The sequence below is a fragment of the Chiroxiphia lanceolata genome, chromosome 1 (assembly GCF_009829145.1).
Source record: "Chiroxiphia lanceolata isolate bChiLan1 chromosome 1, bChiLan1.pri, whole genome shotgun sequence".
NCBI lineage: Eukaryota > Metazoa > Chordata > Aves > Passeriformes > Pipridae > Chiroxiphia > Chiroxiphia lanceolata.
Genome location: NC_045637.1, coordinates 120298335 through 120313338, shown reverse-complemented (window position 1 = coordinate 120313338; position 15004 = coordinate 120298335). Strand labels below are relative to the sequence as shown.

The 15004-nt window shown below is 38.1% G+C and overlaps 1 protein-coding gene across 3 annotated transcripts in view; it reads right to left on the bottom strand.

Annotated features, from left to right (window-relative positions):
• Window positions 1–622: 622 nt before the first annotated feature.
• The window catches only part of SCRN1 (secernin 1), a 39578-nt gene continuing 25196 nt past the window's right edge, over window positions 623–15004 (bottom strand). For 2 of the 3 annotated variants that reach the window (XM_032699130.1, XM_032699135.1), the window contains exons 4-9: window positions 12274–12476; window positions 9181–9375; window positions 7374–7539; window positions 5298–5478; window positions 2983–3142; window positions 623–2738 (exon numbers count right to left, since the gene is read on the bottom strand). In XM_032699130.1, the coding sequence (XP_032555021.1) occupies window positions 2984–3142; window positions 5298–5478; window positions 7374–7539; window positions 9181–9375; window positions 12274–12476 (904 nt within the window). In that variant the 3' untranslated portion in view covers window positions 623–2738; window position 2983. The remainder of the gene's footprint in view (window positions 2739–2982; window positions 3143–5297; window positions 5479–7373; window positions 7540–9180; window positions 9376–12273; window positions 12477–15004) is intronic. The other variant, XR_004359058.1, reaches the window with a different exon arrangement.

Here is a 15004-nt window from a genome sequence, read left to right as displayed (position 1 = left end):
TTGATAAATATGCATGAATGCAGTAATAAGCAGGAATCTGCATATACATTGCTTCTCAAACAACTGGAAAAGTTTAATAGTGCTTTAAAGACTATTTTGTTATAGTACTATTAAAGGCGACGGTTTGTTGGTTCTCACTTGCTCTGAAACTTGTGTACTGCTCTGTAATAAGTAACTTCATAGGGATTTTAAAACTATTTAATGCTAGACTATCTGCCAGAAGATATTTGAAGAAGAAAAAAATTCATTTTTGTTATGCTTCAGGTATTTTAGAAGCAAGCAACATCTTTCAGGGATTAAATTAGAAATCCTGTGCATATTTGCAAGCATTGGTGAAATGGTATTTCCATATTTGTATCATTCAAGATCCATTGAAGCTTCTGGAGTTGCTGTTACCTGGAGATACAAAGAATCACAACTGACTGTCACCCTACAGCAATTGTCCCACAAATCCTGTTGAGCCACAGCTGTGCTCAAGACCACTGAAATTAAGACCATGGGGTTGTTCTGTTTTCTAGTGATTGCACCCAACTATGTTGCTGTAACACAGTCTATGTTTTTTAAAAAGCTCTACACTACTGAAACAAAAGCAATACAGTATTAGAAAATTACTACCTGGATCTCTGTGCTCAAAACAATTTATTAGTTCTGTCATATAAGCACTTCCAAGGACATAAACTCCCACAACAACGTAAGTGCAAATGTCAGTTTCTTCTGTCTTAAAAAAACAGGCAAATAAGATATATTATGTTTTTAGAAGGAACACCTTTCATCTTGCCTCCCTCTCAACTCTCAAATGTCAGGAATCCAAGTTGCGCAAAATAGCTGTGTGAAGTGACCCTCTGACTGGGGCAGTCATTTTATCCCTGTTCTCCCCTTGTTCACAATATCCACCAACAGCTGGATGCAACAACTCACAGAAGCAGAAGCAGCTTTAAAATTCACCATGGTGTGTGTTAAGTGTACTCTGATTAGGAGTATTTTTATTCAAAGTACCCTCTCATTCCAGAAGTGATTCCATTGCAAATCCATTTACTTTACTTACAGGCAGCTGGCAAAAGCACACTTCTCTTTCAGAGGGTTTCATCCAGCACAATACCCTCTGAAATGAAGTGTGCTCCTTGTAGTCAGTCCCTATCCTGGCTACGGTAGAGAGCAGCTAAGTTTCAGGGTTTACTTGTGAATTTTCTCCTTCCCTTGTCTCCACTTTCAGAATACCTAAGCACAGGAGTTGGTCCGGTAAAAGAGAGCACAGGTGGAGTGTATTGTGAATGGGAGATTAGTTGGTAGGACTTAAGAAAAAATATCTTCATGCTTGTTTTCTGTAAGCAAAAAGGCCCAATGTTTTCTTGTCCAACTGCCAGTTGTCATATAAGGCAATATCAAAGTAATGAGTCTGAATAGAACAATTTCATTTAGAAAATCCTGAGAATGCAGTGCACCAATATGGCAATGACTATTTCCTTGATGCACAACTCTCACAGTTTCAAGTTGAGGTGTTGCTGCCTTCTAATGAGCTTTTGCTTCCTTAATACAGAAGTCCATGGTTCTTCAGCATCCACTTTCCTGAACAGTGAAAGATTTTAACTCCACGTGCTAACTTCCACTTATTAAAGACATGGACTTGTCTGAACCTCCTGTTTAAACAAAAACCCAAACATCTTCATCAGACACAGGAAGCAGTGTTTACTGGTTTAATTCTCAAAATGTTTGCCCTATTTCACTTCCACAAGAAGAAAATACATGAAAAGCAGGTCTGCCTGTAGGACTGTCAGGGAAGGGAAGCATGCTGCAGAACTGCACTTAGTGTAAGGAAGCATAAGACAGCTATTTCTAAGCCTAACCAGTTGGATTGCCACACCCACCAGTAACTCACTGGTACTGAGTGGATTCATCAGCCATGTATCTCACCACAGAGATGACTAGGAACTGTTCAGCAGTACAAAGGCAGAAAGATGGAGAACAACCAGGTATTGATCAATGTCCATCCAGCATTCCTTCAAAAAATTCCAAATTTGTAGCTTGCATATAAATTCAACACCTTATTAATTGCATCTTAGGAGCCAATAGATGATGTGTAGACACCTTGGCATCCAGGCTGGCTCTGCATTTCAGTACTTGGTACTAGCGCAGCAGCCAGTGCCCTAAGCTAAGAAAAGGCAAAACTTAACCTGGGGGACTTGGTTCTGATAATTTGTGCAGGCATTATGTCAGGTGCTGAAGTGCTGTAATCAGATATGCCCATTTGAGGCCAGCACAAGGTCGAGAACCAGGACTTACCCTCCTGCCTGCCTGCAAAACCGGGATTTGAACTCCACCATTCTCTGTATGAATTAGCAAGAAGAGAAAAATGCAAGTCAGCTTTGCTGCAAGTCCTGAGCAAAGGAGGGAAAACCAGATTGCTTTCAAAAACGATATGGAAGTTAGCCTGATGAAGTTAATCTTTGCTTTAATTGGTTGCCCAACATACATGTTTAAACATTCTGTACTAAATTAGCCAGCATGCACACAGTAATTGGACCAGTCAGTGACTTTCTCCTTTCACTATATACATACACAAACAGAAACACCACAAGATTGGACAAAGGAAAGCAATTTGTTAACCAATACAGCTAGCAAGTAACATTTTTTCCTCTAGAAATGTTTTTTCCTGCAAATTCACAAGTGTGAAGACTTTCTTTCAAGGCTTGAAGAACATTGCAGTCTTCCAGTGAAAAGGCTAACAATAGCCACCATAGCTGAAATGAGATAAAATTCGTTGAAAATCCGTTCCAAGCAAGAGTGACATTGAAAACACAGTTGTCTACAATGCAGCATAGGGAAAAGGGACTTTGGAGACCATTTGAGCAGGTAGAAAGGTGGCTTTGGACCCAATTCTGAACACCCTTAGCTTAATGTAAAAGAGGAGGAGATGCAGAATCGGATCCAATATTTCACTGGCACCAAAAACTCATTATCTAAAGAATTAAAGTGTTTGCTTACTTTATTTGAAGAACTTTAGTTCTGTGTCAACACAGTCATAGAAAAGATCCACTACTTCAGCAGGATCCAGAATCTCTGTACGAGAAAGGAGATCTTCCATTGCTTCTAAACCTTGTTTTTCAAGGTCTAACATAATCCTCATCAGTTTCTGACCTTTATCCTAAAGGCATGAAACAACCAAACTCAATTAACCAGCAAACAGGCTCATTAAGGCATTTTATTGCTCTCTTCTGTTATAGAGATAGTTTCATATATTTTTAAATATTCGAAAGCCTTTTTAAGTACAAACTACTTCTATTATTGGTTTTTTGGATGCCCAAAGACTAAAAGGAACAGTGCTGGACACTTTGTGCATTAAGAAAAATAACAAAGAAGGAGTTGCTAAGTTGAAAGCAAAGGAGGAAGATGGTGAAAGATGGATAGAGGAAAATGGTACAATGCTTGTTGTACATATGAGAAAGAGGTAAAGTAAATTCTTAAGCCTGTTAGCCCACAAACAGAACTATATGAGAAGTCTAGAAGCCTTAAGAATTGTACAGATGGTGGTATTTATATGTGTATCCCTGAAATCAACACCTGCACGATGATGAATAGATCTGAAATGATGTGTCATGTGACAGTATCAAGACTCCACATCCTGGGGAAGGCTTTGTGTACCATTCTGATGTACTGCTCTCCATGTTTCTAGAAAATTCATGTTTCAAGAAAATTCACTCCTGGGAAAGGTATCATTTTATTTTATCCAGATATTATTTAAACTCTACCTTTTTCTCTTTTTTTTTTTATGGAGAGGTGCTGTTTGTTTTGCTTGCAGCTTTCAAAATTGAATTCCAGAAAAAAAAAATTAATTTTAAATGAGTGATAGTTCTGAGCTTTCCAGGATTTATACCAGCATTTTGTCCAGAAAGAGTAGAGCACCTCAGCTAAGGTTTAGACTCTCAGGTGGGCAGCTTTTATAGCATGAAGCCTGACTAAAACTACATTTCCTTCTCTACCACATCTACTGGTGTCATGCTATGGGGACTTTAATAAGTTCACAAGATGCTAAGATGCCTCTTCTAGGTCTTCTCTAAATCAGCATCTTGCCCCAGACAACAAAACCCCACCCATACAGGATCTTAATTCCTGAGAAGCTGACAGTAGATGTTGGCAAGTGCCTGGGGAAACTGCCTTCCTTCCCTTTAGATATAGAACAAAAAAGTACCCTGCATTCTTATGAGAGTCAGCTGCACATTGACTCAGTGTTACCACAGAGGCCACAGATTTTAAATTACACCATTCCAAGGGATTAAAAATGGCATCTCGCCAAAACTGCATTTAAATAAAGTTTGTACTAGCAAATCATAGTTTCCTTAATCAACCATGGATAAGTATGAATGCTGTTATTATCTTAGCAAGACTGAGCCATGCAAACACACACAGAGGAAAACTGCAGAAAGCAAATCCTCTGTGGAAGTATAACACAACTACGTGAGGGTCTTCCACAAATTGCCTGAGATACCAACAAAAGCATGACTGGCATGTCCTGGTGATATCTCCCTCTGTTTCACTTTCTCATAACCACTTATCCAGTTTACTGCTGTAGTTGTAATTCCAAATGTCAAAGAAGTTATCGAACTACCTGCCCAATGACATCAAAAGTGGTATCTCAACCAACTGGAAAAGCTATATAGAACAATCCCCTTCCTGCCTTTATTTGTTCCAAAATCTATTTCTGTAAGAGATCTTCAACACTTTAGGTTTTACAATGGAATGTTTTCAGCCCTCAGGTACTTATTGCATGACATTGGAACGTGTTGTTTCTTCTCACATGGCATTTTCAGTTAATTCTTAAAAATTAACAAAAATGCATTAAATTGCAAAACATGCAAAACTGCAAGACTTGCAAAACTGTCATGTACAAATTATTCCTTCAAGAAAAACATCTTTCCAAACTATGTAGTTCTTAATCCAGCATATAATTTATATTACAACACTTCTGCCACCATCCTAATTTTGATACCATGTTGCACTAGCATCCAGTGTCCTTATCACTAAACAGACTATACCCACAGTGGGGATTGAACAAGCTAATCAGCTTGTCAGTTTGACTTTTCATTTTGTAAAAATAATGGAGCAGAACAGCACTCACTGGATAACAAAAAAAACTACGCAGAATGGTTTGTCCTTCAGAGGGTGTCATTATTCAGGTTAAACTTGCAAGGATTCTAAGAATATTCAGAGAATGTTTTTTAGTGAGTGACTTAGATTTAAATTATGGAGTTAAGAATCTACATTTACTTCAATTCTTTAAGTCCAGGTCCCACAGCTCTTACCTGATCATTCTCCAGGAGAGATCGGGCCCATTCATGTGCCTTGTACAATTCATGCCTACGATCAGGTTTCTCCTGGAATCGAGGTATCTTTTTAGCAGGATCATCATCGCCAAAAGAAGGAGACTGTACTTTTGGTACTAATTTTACATCATCAACAAAAATAAAGGGTTTAAATATGGACCTGAAAGAAATGAGAATTACTGCTTGCAGTAATAAGAGAGATTTCACATATGTTATTGAAATACTTACCAGGCTGTTTTAAAACAACACATACAGAACAGCATAGATAATTCATCTACACTAGGCATGGATGAGGTTAGAGAGTTGGTACTGGTGACAAGCAAAATATATCTATGTGCTTTAGAAGAACTGGGTTTGCCAATTATTGTAAAACCTTACCACTCTTTTTTACCTATGGGCTTCCCTAGTGTCCTCCATGCCAGTTCTGCCACTTCTTTAGAAGAGTAGCACTGCTTTTCCTCTCCAACTTTTTAAAAAAAGAATCTCAACATTCAGCCTCACATCAGTTTTTCTTATCTGTTCATATTGCCATCTCTCCTTCTCATTCCAGATTTAATTTTTATTACAATCACAAATACACACTTGTGTGGAACAGGGAAGATTACATATCTTGCTCAGAGGATTTGGCATGTAACTGGCAGCACTTTGGAATTTTATTTCAAGAGGTGGGGAGAGACATGGAGACCAATATTATGACGCTTCTCAAACAACTTCAACACTGAGTTTGGGCCTAAACTCCATATATAGAGAGGGACAGGCAACAAAGCCCCACCCATAGAGGATCTTAATTCCTGAGAAGCTGACAGTAGATGTTGGCAAGTGCCTGGGGAAACTGCCTTCCTTCCCTTTAGATATAGAACAAAAAATACCCTGCATTCTGCAGTGAAGAACCTGCCAGAAGTGCAAGACTTCTGCAACACAAGATTAATAACCACTGCCTGCATACAGTCAGCAGGTTCACTGCTGCTTACCCTTCCATCACTGTCACAAAGCCTTGCTGACTAAGAGTTTATGTGACTCACTAGCTGCATTTAAAATAATGCTATTTTAATTCATTTAGAGTGTAAAAAAGAGCAAGAAAGGAGTCTATACAAGACTTTTAAGCTAGGATCTCCACATTTAAAGAGACAGAAATCTCACCAAAACAATTTGAAGCCTTGTTCCTTTTTATCACAAAGGATTTACATCAAGTCAAAGAAAAGTTTCGGTAGGCAAGCTCAAACTTCACACTTAATCCTCAGTGTTTGAGTTGCGTAATGCAAAGTGAGTGAAAAGTCCCTTTGGCATGGACCTCAACAGAACCTAATGCTTACTACTGCTCCTCTTACAGAAATGTCTGTAAGCTGTTCAAGGGCACCATTTTTTTCTCTCCATAACCTCTTCACCTCAATGTAAGTGGCAGATCTCCTGAATAATTGCAAGTGGTTTAGTTTAATTTCTGTGAATCCCAGGTGAGTACTGTTTAAAGCACAAGATAAATAATTATTTCTTTGATGATCTGACCCATGAGTTCCCTTGTCTCCTCTGCTGCTTTCAGCTAGAGAGGACACTATGTAAAACAAATGGAAATTGTCCCTCCAATAAAAAACATGCTTGGGATACCAGGAACTTACAGATGTTTTGCTGTGTTAACATTTTGATGTCATAAGAGGCTACCTAGAATACACAACCCCTCTTTCCTGGTTAAGACACTTTGCCTGAATTCAGAACTTCTAGGGTAAATGCAGTTTAGGGAGGACCCAGGAATTACATACTATTTCAGTGCAGTTGCTTTCCAGTAGGAAGGTTGTTAAAATGATGAGATTGTGGACCATTTTAGTCACTTCTCTTGAGAGATGGGTGCAAGACTGAAGCAAAGTTCTAGATCCAGTTTTTTTGTAGCAAGATGCAGTTCAGTAACGCAGGACTGTCAGATTGCACACCAATAACTAGTGACTGCATTTCTGGTTAGAACATGCTCTTGAAACATGTTCCCATTTAGGTAGCAGCACTTGTTTATTATCTTTCAACCTATCATCTGCTCTGCACCCCAGGGACCCAAGTGCTGTGGCTTACCTTGAAGGGTCTGGCGTGCCAGTGAAGTAATGAATACAGGGAAAACTAGGGTCCTGAGGCAGAACAGACACTATGCTAGCTGTAGTAAGGAAAGATTCAGAGTCCACACAGACACCACTGTCCTTGTCACGCAGGACATCAATCATAGCTTGTGCAGAAACGTCACCTATATGAGGGGGGGAAAAAAATTCCTGAGTGTTCAACGGCTTGGACCCCAGGTAAGGATTTCAGCCTGAAAGGGCTTTGGCCTACTATGGCCACTGACGCTTGACATGGGCTTGTCAAAAATCCCAGTTAACAGTTTCTACTTAAACAGTGTACATGCAGAATGAACTTGCCTAGCTAGTAAAAGAGAACAGTAAGAAGAGAATATTAGGCATTACAATTGCTAGGTAGGGAGAAATGTCATTAAAAAGGTATTTTTTCAGGAAGCAGGCCCTCATGTCCAAAATACTGCTTTAGCAGTAACTATGAACAGACTACTTACATAAAACACCCATTTTCCTCTACCCAAGCCCGGGCAGAATGAGAGTACCCTGATCTCCCACTTCTCATCTATTTACACTATCTCTCAGTCAAAATTCTGAAATATCATCCTGCATTCACAGAATGTTACAGCAGCAGACCTAGACTGAGACTGAGACCTAAACTGAGATTTTTCTCCAAACCACTATCTACAAGAACCCCCTGTCCTCATTCTATTTCCTACCCATGTCTTATCATAGTTTTCCCCCCATGGCAATGCCACGTTTTCTTGCATTACCCCTTTGGCAGGTAGGGCTTCCTCCCCAGTAACTTCTCAAACCCTGCACTGACTCAGATGCACAGGTGCCTCAACACACTAGAAGACATGGAATGAATCAGCAGCCTGCAAGATCTGCAGCCATAGCCATCTGCCTGTAGGAGCCCTAAGGGTTTTTAATGCTATAATTCAGGTTTAGTAATATCTTCTACCTACAGTCCTTCAGAGTTACTGTGTCTGCCTTAGACGCAAAACATGCTACCTGTAATTCTACAGCCTTAGCGGGAATTCTGCATTAGAATAAATATCTCACCTCTGCACTCTTCTTGATGTTTGCCAACATGCAAAGATGCCAACAATCTAGTAAATTCACATCTGTAGTAAAGGGCTTTTTAGAAAATGATAATTTGTGCTATTTTTCACACATGAAAGAACAGATATATGTCAGCCATGCACTGCGGCAGGCTGGTTATTTCAGAGGTATTCTGGCCAGCTGCAGTGAACTGAGGTCAGTAATAAATCTGGGTCTGGAAATAAACCCTTCCTTTGGTTGCAGGGAATTGGCACACTGTCAGTCCTAGTAACTTTGTTCAGCTCAAGAATGAAAAAGGGACTTCAGTTTGCAACTGACTAGCATTGCTCTTCCTTAAACTATGATCTTAATCCTTTCCCAAAAGGCTAAGCTAAGCTCCCAAAATGTAGGTTCCGCTGAGCTCAGTCTTTCATACGTAAAACCATTTTTTTGATACCGTAATTTTCGTATTAGGTAGGCCACTATAATTAGAGCAAAGCACAAATGCAGCAGCACACCATGCACACCACAACAACAGTGAGGAAAGATATTTTGTAATTGCAATGCTGTTTTGAAACCTTGAGGGGGACATTAAGGACTTCATCCTAAATCGTGGCAAGTTTAGGGACAACCTTCAGTTCTGAATTTCTCTTCTACATGGATTACATGTAGAGGTATTCTCAGTCACATGCAGCTCTGGACAGAATTCCTGAAAGGAGGCAATAGTGACTAAAAATCCCACTGCCCACACAGAAAGATGGTTCAACACTTACCACCTTGCTTTTCTAGGCTCTCCCTGCCAGAACAACAAGCTATATGGTCATCAGCAAGAGAGAACACTTCAGAAAAATTGAAGTCTGAGTCTTCATTCCACCAGCCTTGACTTTTCACATAATTCCTTAGTTCAGGATGCTCAGCATCAATTTTTGTAGTTAATGAAAGCTGATTGCAAATGCATTTCACCCCCTCTGTAGAAAGGCCACATATTAAAAAGGAGTATTAATGCAGTTTTTCTGTGAGAAGCTGGAGGGAAAATGTCTTTTCAATTATGAAACAAATTAAACCATTGGTTAGGATGTATGTTTGGCATGACTGCATAACTACATAACTACACATACACAGAATTACCAGTCACTGCAGGTTGCAGAGCTCAATTCTCTGTGCCCTATTGAGACACTGACACTGCCTTGTTACTAATAGTAGGATTTACTTAGAATGCCAGTTTCACAATCCGCACCTCACATGTTCTGACCATGAAGTAATAATGATATCTAAATGCCAAAGGCACCTGCCAAACCTTTTTTCCAAGGGTGTATTCCACAGCCACGACAAGGCTTAAGGTCTGACTTGATTTCAAAATATATTTCAGCAGAGCTGCATTTACTGAGCCTGCCTTGCCCTTCAAAACTGAGAATTTGGAAGATGCTTACCAACTTGCTTCAAGCTTCCCAGTAGAAAAACAGTTTTATTGTAAATTAATATTTTTTTATATTGAATTTTAAAATGGCATGAAGTAAAAAGGAAGTAGAAGTAGCCTTCAAAGAATATTAAAGGGTTTTTTAACTTCCTTTTCTCAAAAACACTGCAGTGCTAATATCCATACATCCACAGCATGAGTAACAGTGGTTGCTGCAGATACTCCTCAGAGAGAATAAAGACAATGCATTGGAAGCCAGAGAAAGAGCTGATAAAGTAAATCTGTAAACTAAAGTAAAAACAGATTCTGGAATTTGGCACAAACCTTTTCTTAAACAGAAACAAAACCAGTAGTTGTGAAAGTTTCTAATACTGCCTTCCATAAAAGTAATCTTGCTTTTGTAATGCCTCACACATGCAATTTAAATAATTGGTAATAACTTCAGGAAGTTATGTGCATCAGTCTGCAGAAAAATCCCTGTCATTCAGTTCTGACTTATACTAGGATCATTGGCAGCTTGTTCTGATGCACACTTTCAAACAGCATACTTTTCAGGGAATTTTCTTGGCTTGGCTGATAAGAATATTTGTGTTTGTATCCAGCTAGACAAGCCACTATTTAAGAGTTCTTTAAAATATTTAATAACTCATGTAAAATAGTATTTCACTATTTCACAATATGATCCCCTCAAAAAAAAGAAAATTTATCAATCAAATAAATTTTTTCACTCAGATTAAAGAACAGTAATAGAAAGGATTTTTAAGTGTTTATTCTTAAATTAAGGTCAAAGAGTTGCTTGATAAATACTTACTATAAGCTTTACAGTACTACAGCAGTACCATTAGAAACAGAACAGCTCTGAGGACAATCAGGGAAAAAAATGCCTTCACACTGGGGAATGACACATTTTCCCCATTTTAATAGCATTTGTGCATTCACTGGAAAGCTTAAGAGGCACATTTATGGTTGCAAAAAAGAACTGCCTGAACAAAGTACAAAATATAGAGTTCTTACATAGCCAGCAGCTTTTCCTCCTGGCAACCTCGGCAGGCTGCAGGAGATGGAAACTACTTATCTGTGGCTCACAGGGACCTCCTGAAGAGAAATGTGCTCGTAAAAATCAGAACAGAGGCTGCAGTATCATTTCAAAAAGCTGCAAGCAGCAGATGAAGGCAACAGTTTATAAGCTGGGAAGAAGGACGTGAAGGTTATGTATTGCTGATGCAGCTAAAACTGCTAAGTAAAACCCACTATTCTTTAAATATTGGTCAGGTAGGTCAAGAGAAGGCAGCAGGCTGTCCTGCATAATCACAGCAACCTCAGGAGCCAGCTGTTTTCCAGAACTGGGATTTTATGAAGACAGCATTATCAGTCTTCCCTCCTCTATGTTTGGTATCTGTTCAGGCCAGAAGACTTCCTCCGTCTTGTAAATATCCTTAAAATCCAAGCTTTGCTTGGGAAAACACTCTCTGCTAAGGTAAGTTGATTCATATTTGATGACATGAACTGACAACAGGCCATCACACAACATTGTACAGGCTGGTGTTACTTCTTTGCTCCTCTCCATATCTGCTACCTTCTACCTTCCAGTGAAGGGGAAATGAAGAGAGAATTGAATGGATCTGTCACAGCTCAAATCATGGATGACAAGAGTCCTCTTAAATTATCTGAATTCTTAACTCATTCAAAAGTGAGTAAATTTTAAAAAGCTCTACTCTTATGAAAATAAAAATCCCATCAAAATTAAAACCAGCAACTGAGAATAAATTAAATATAGGCCTTAGACAATCACATTACCTTAAGGCAGCCCATATTTGGTGGAAAAGTTTCAAATAAGTTCAACCACTAAGCCAGTGAAATATAGAAGTTAGTTTGGCAGTTCTGGCTTCACACATACAAAAAAAGAAACCATTTACAAGTTTGAAGAGCAGCAAAGTATTGTTTTGCATTATCAGTTAAGAAATGGGGATATGAGGGGACTATATCTATTGCAGTAAAGCAACCTGTATCAGTGCATTCAATTTGCACAAGCCCTTTTCTGAAAACAATTGATGTTTATCCTTCCCTCATAATATTTTAGATTTGTAAGTAATAATTTGGGCATAAACTCCTCAAAAAGATACTTAAGAGGTTTCAAACAGTAAATAAATCTGGGAAAATATACCTATCAAATATAAAAATTTAAGCATGATGATTATTACATAGTTTATGTATACAGAAAACAATCTCCAGCTTCACAGAAAATGCTAAGTTACATCAACTAATGCAAATCAACATACTAAAAAATCAAGAGTAGTACAAATAAAGAAGTTTCAAATTGGCAATTTAATCAAACACTTGCATTCATTATTCACTGATTTAAACTCAGTGAATTTAAGACAAATCCTTCCAAGACAACTCTTTACACCTATTTATAGTAAGAGAGGCTTGCTGGGAGTGATAAACTGACCTGTGATTTTTTCTGCTGCCCAGTACTTCCCAGAAGTCTCCAGTATCCAGGCTTCATTTCTGTCCACAATCAAAAATGCACTTTGGAAAGTATGGCATGAACTCCCATCTTCATAATAATTTCCACCTTGTCCATGCTCTTCCAACAGAGCAACTATTACATCCAATGCTTCTTTAGCTGTTGCACCTCTTTCTAAGCCAAGTCTATAAGAAAAGGGTAAAACAGATATTCTGAGAGAAATGTAACAGCAAGGTCTCGTTATTACTTCTAAACATCAGCACTGATCCTGTTTTAAAATACCAAAGCGTCAAGTATACCTGGTGTAAGAATTCTTGCTTTAACGACCTACTAGAATTAAAGGATAAAATATTGAGTTATTTATTTCTAGTCTATATTTTCTACAGTGGTTCTTTATTCCCAAGTCTATCATAGCTGGCTTTTAGTGTTTACTAACCAGTGGTCTTATCTGCACTGTAAACATGCAATGCTCTATTTATCCCCACCTCAGGCAGAAAAATTTGAAGGACAATTTCCAAATGTCTTTTTAAAGTAATAACTATATCAAGTTTACTTTTCTGTAGAAAAGTAGGAAATTGTAAATTACTATTAACAGTAAATTAATATTACCAGAGACCAAAAAAGGGAAGGAGTATTACAACCCCTTTACAACCTTTCTTTCCCAATACTCCAGCATTAAATTGGTCATGGAAACTAGATGTAATCCTTTTATGCATACTGCATACTGTAGACAGAAGTATTTGTGCACAGTCATACTCCAGTGTTCCTGCAGAGGCTTCCTCAAAACACCATTTAAATATCAGATACGCCTTTTGTCTGAAGTAAAAGTAACCATATGTCTAAAAGAACAATTTTAAAAGGAAGTTTGAGCAAAGCAAGGGCATTTTAAGGAAAAGGAAATTGAGGCATGATAATAGGTTTTACAAAGCCATAGGGAATGACTGTATCCTGCCTTGAATAAATGGGATTATATAATCCCTTGAGATAATTTACAGCCCTGAGTCAACAATAAAAGCAGTAACCAGAAAAATGTCCAAATCAGACCTGCAAACAATTCCAGTACTTCCAAAATGCAATTACTGGTAATGAGGAAATGCAGTATTTCAAAGAACAGCATATCCATGGCTCCATCCTTTGGGAGAGTTACCTAGATCAGCCCAAAATGTCTCTGTTGGTTATGTTACCTTAATATTTTCCTCTGAGTTTGTCTTTCACTAATAACTCTATGGACAAAATAATTTTGACTGATGGATAATTCCAAAAAATTCATCTTTTTAAACTAAGTACTGTGCTAGCTCTTTCCATTTCCCTGGAAATGACGAGAGGAAAACACTACTCTGTTTCTTTCCTGAAAACTATAGTACACAAATGAGGTCCCAATAACTTGAATACAGATTTGTTGATCTCAGCATTTTTCAACCTGATGTCTGCACTAGGTCTGCTTTGTTAAATAGTGGCTACCATTAGCTTTGTTTTAGGTTGAATTACTAAAAGCAGTGTTTTCATCTCTCTCAGCAGCATGTATTTATCACTTAGTGACAACAAAGAACCAAGAGTCAATTAGAATTTTAAGGCCTAACTTACAGTGACAACTTCTGTCGCCTTGTTTCTCTTGCTAGCTGAAACTTGGTTTGTGTTGTTGACTCCATTTTTAGTCCCCATGCATTTATGTTATTCCTTTATCACTGGTGCAATTGCTTTTTCAGACCAATACTGATATGCCAATCTTTACACATACCACAGATATAATTTAAGAGTCAGTCCAAAAGCATGTCTTATTTCCTAAGAACAATTCCAGGAGCTGTCACAGCCACAGTTACATGAATGGACTGAAAACTACCCTGGTGATCATATAGTCACTAGATTCAGTGATAATCTGCTCTCTCCTTTCCAGTTAATAACCAAAACCAATAGGTTATAATCAGATCAAAACCTGCCAAGAGACATAACATCACACTTTAACTTTTCATAATGTCTCCTTGAAATTTTCCATTTGAGATGGTTATAGTCTAGCTTTCTCTATCAAAACCACAGCAGAGATTCAGGATAAAGAAGTTTCTCTTAGATATTTTTTTTTATAAATGGCTCCAATGCTACATTTATTTCTATTTAACAAAGGTCTAGGCTCTGCTTTTGTTTGGCTGCTCCTATCTGTCAGTCACAAAGGATAGCAAAAAAACCAAGAAAACAAAAAAACCACATCCTACACAACAACCACAGAACTCATCTTCACAAAACTGTAAGTCTTGCCAGTTATCTCAGCATCAGTGTCCTGGGCAACTGCAGCATAACCCTCCCACTAACACATTTCAGAGTGCCTTTTAAGGTGAGCTGGAAGCAAAATTTGAAGTAATTTCACCCCCAGATGAGAGCTTGAATTAGTCACGAATAAAATTTCAGTGACTTAGTACAAGTCACTGCCTCAGTACCTACAATATGCTATCGCATTGTCAAAGCAACATTATCTTAAGCTTTTCAGCTTCACCTATTAATTATATATGCAGGCTTTCCAAATTAAGTAGCTAACATACTTGATGACATTCTACTAAATTCAGTTTTGATGTCTCTAAGGAAAGAAATTGGTAAACAAATTAATACCATTTTAAAGAGCATTCTGGACTCCCTGCCAAGATTGGCATCTCTGTGTGGCTCTGAAAAAGTTATTGCACCTGTGATGAAAAGAACAAATAAATAATACAAACACACAGGGATT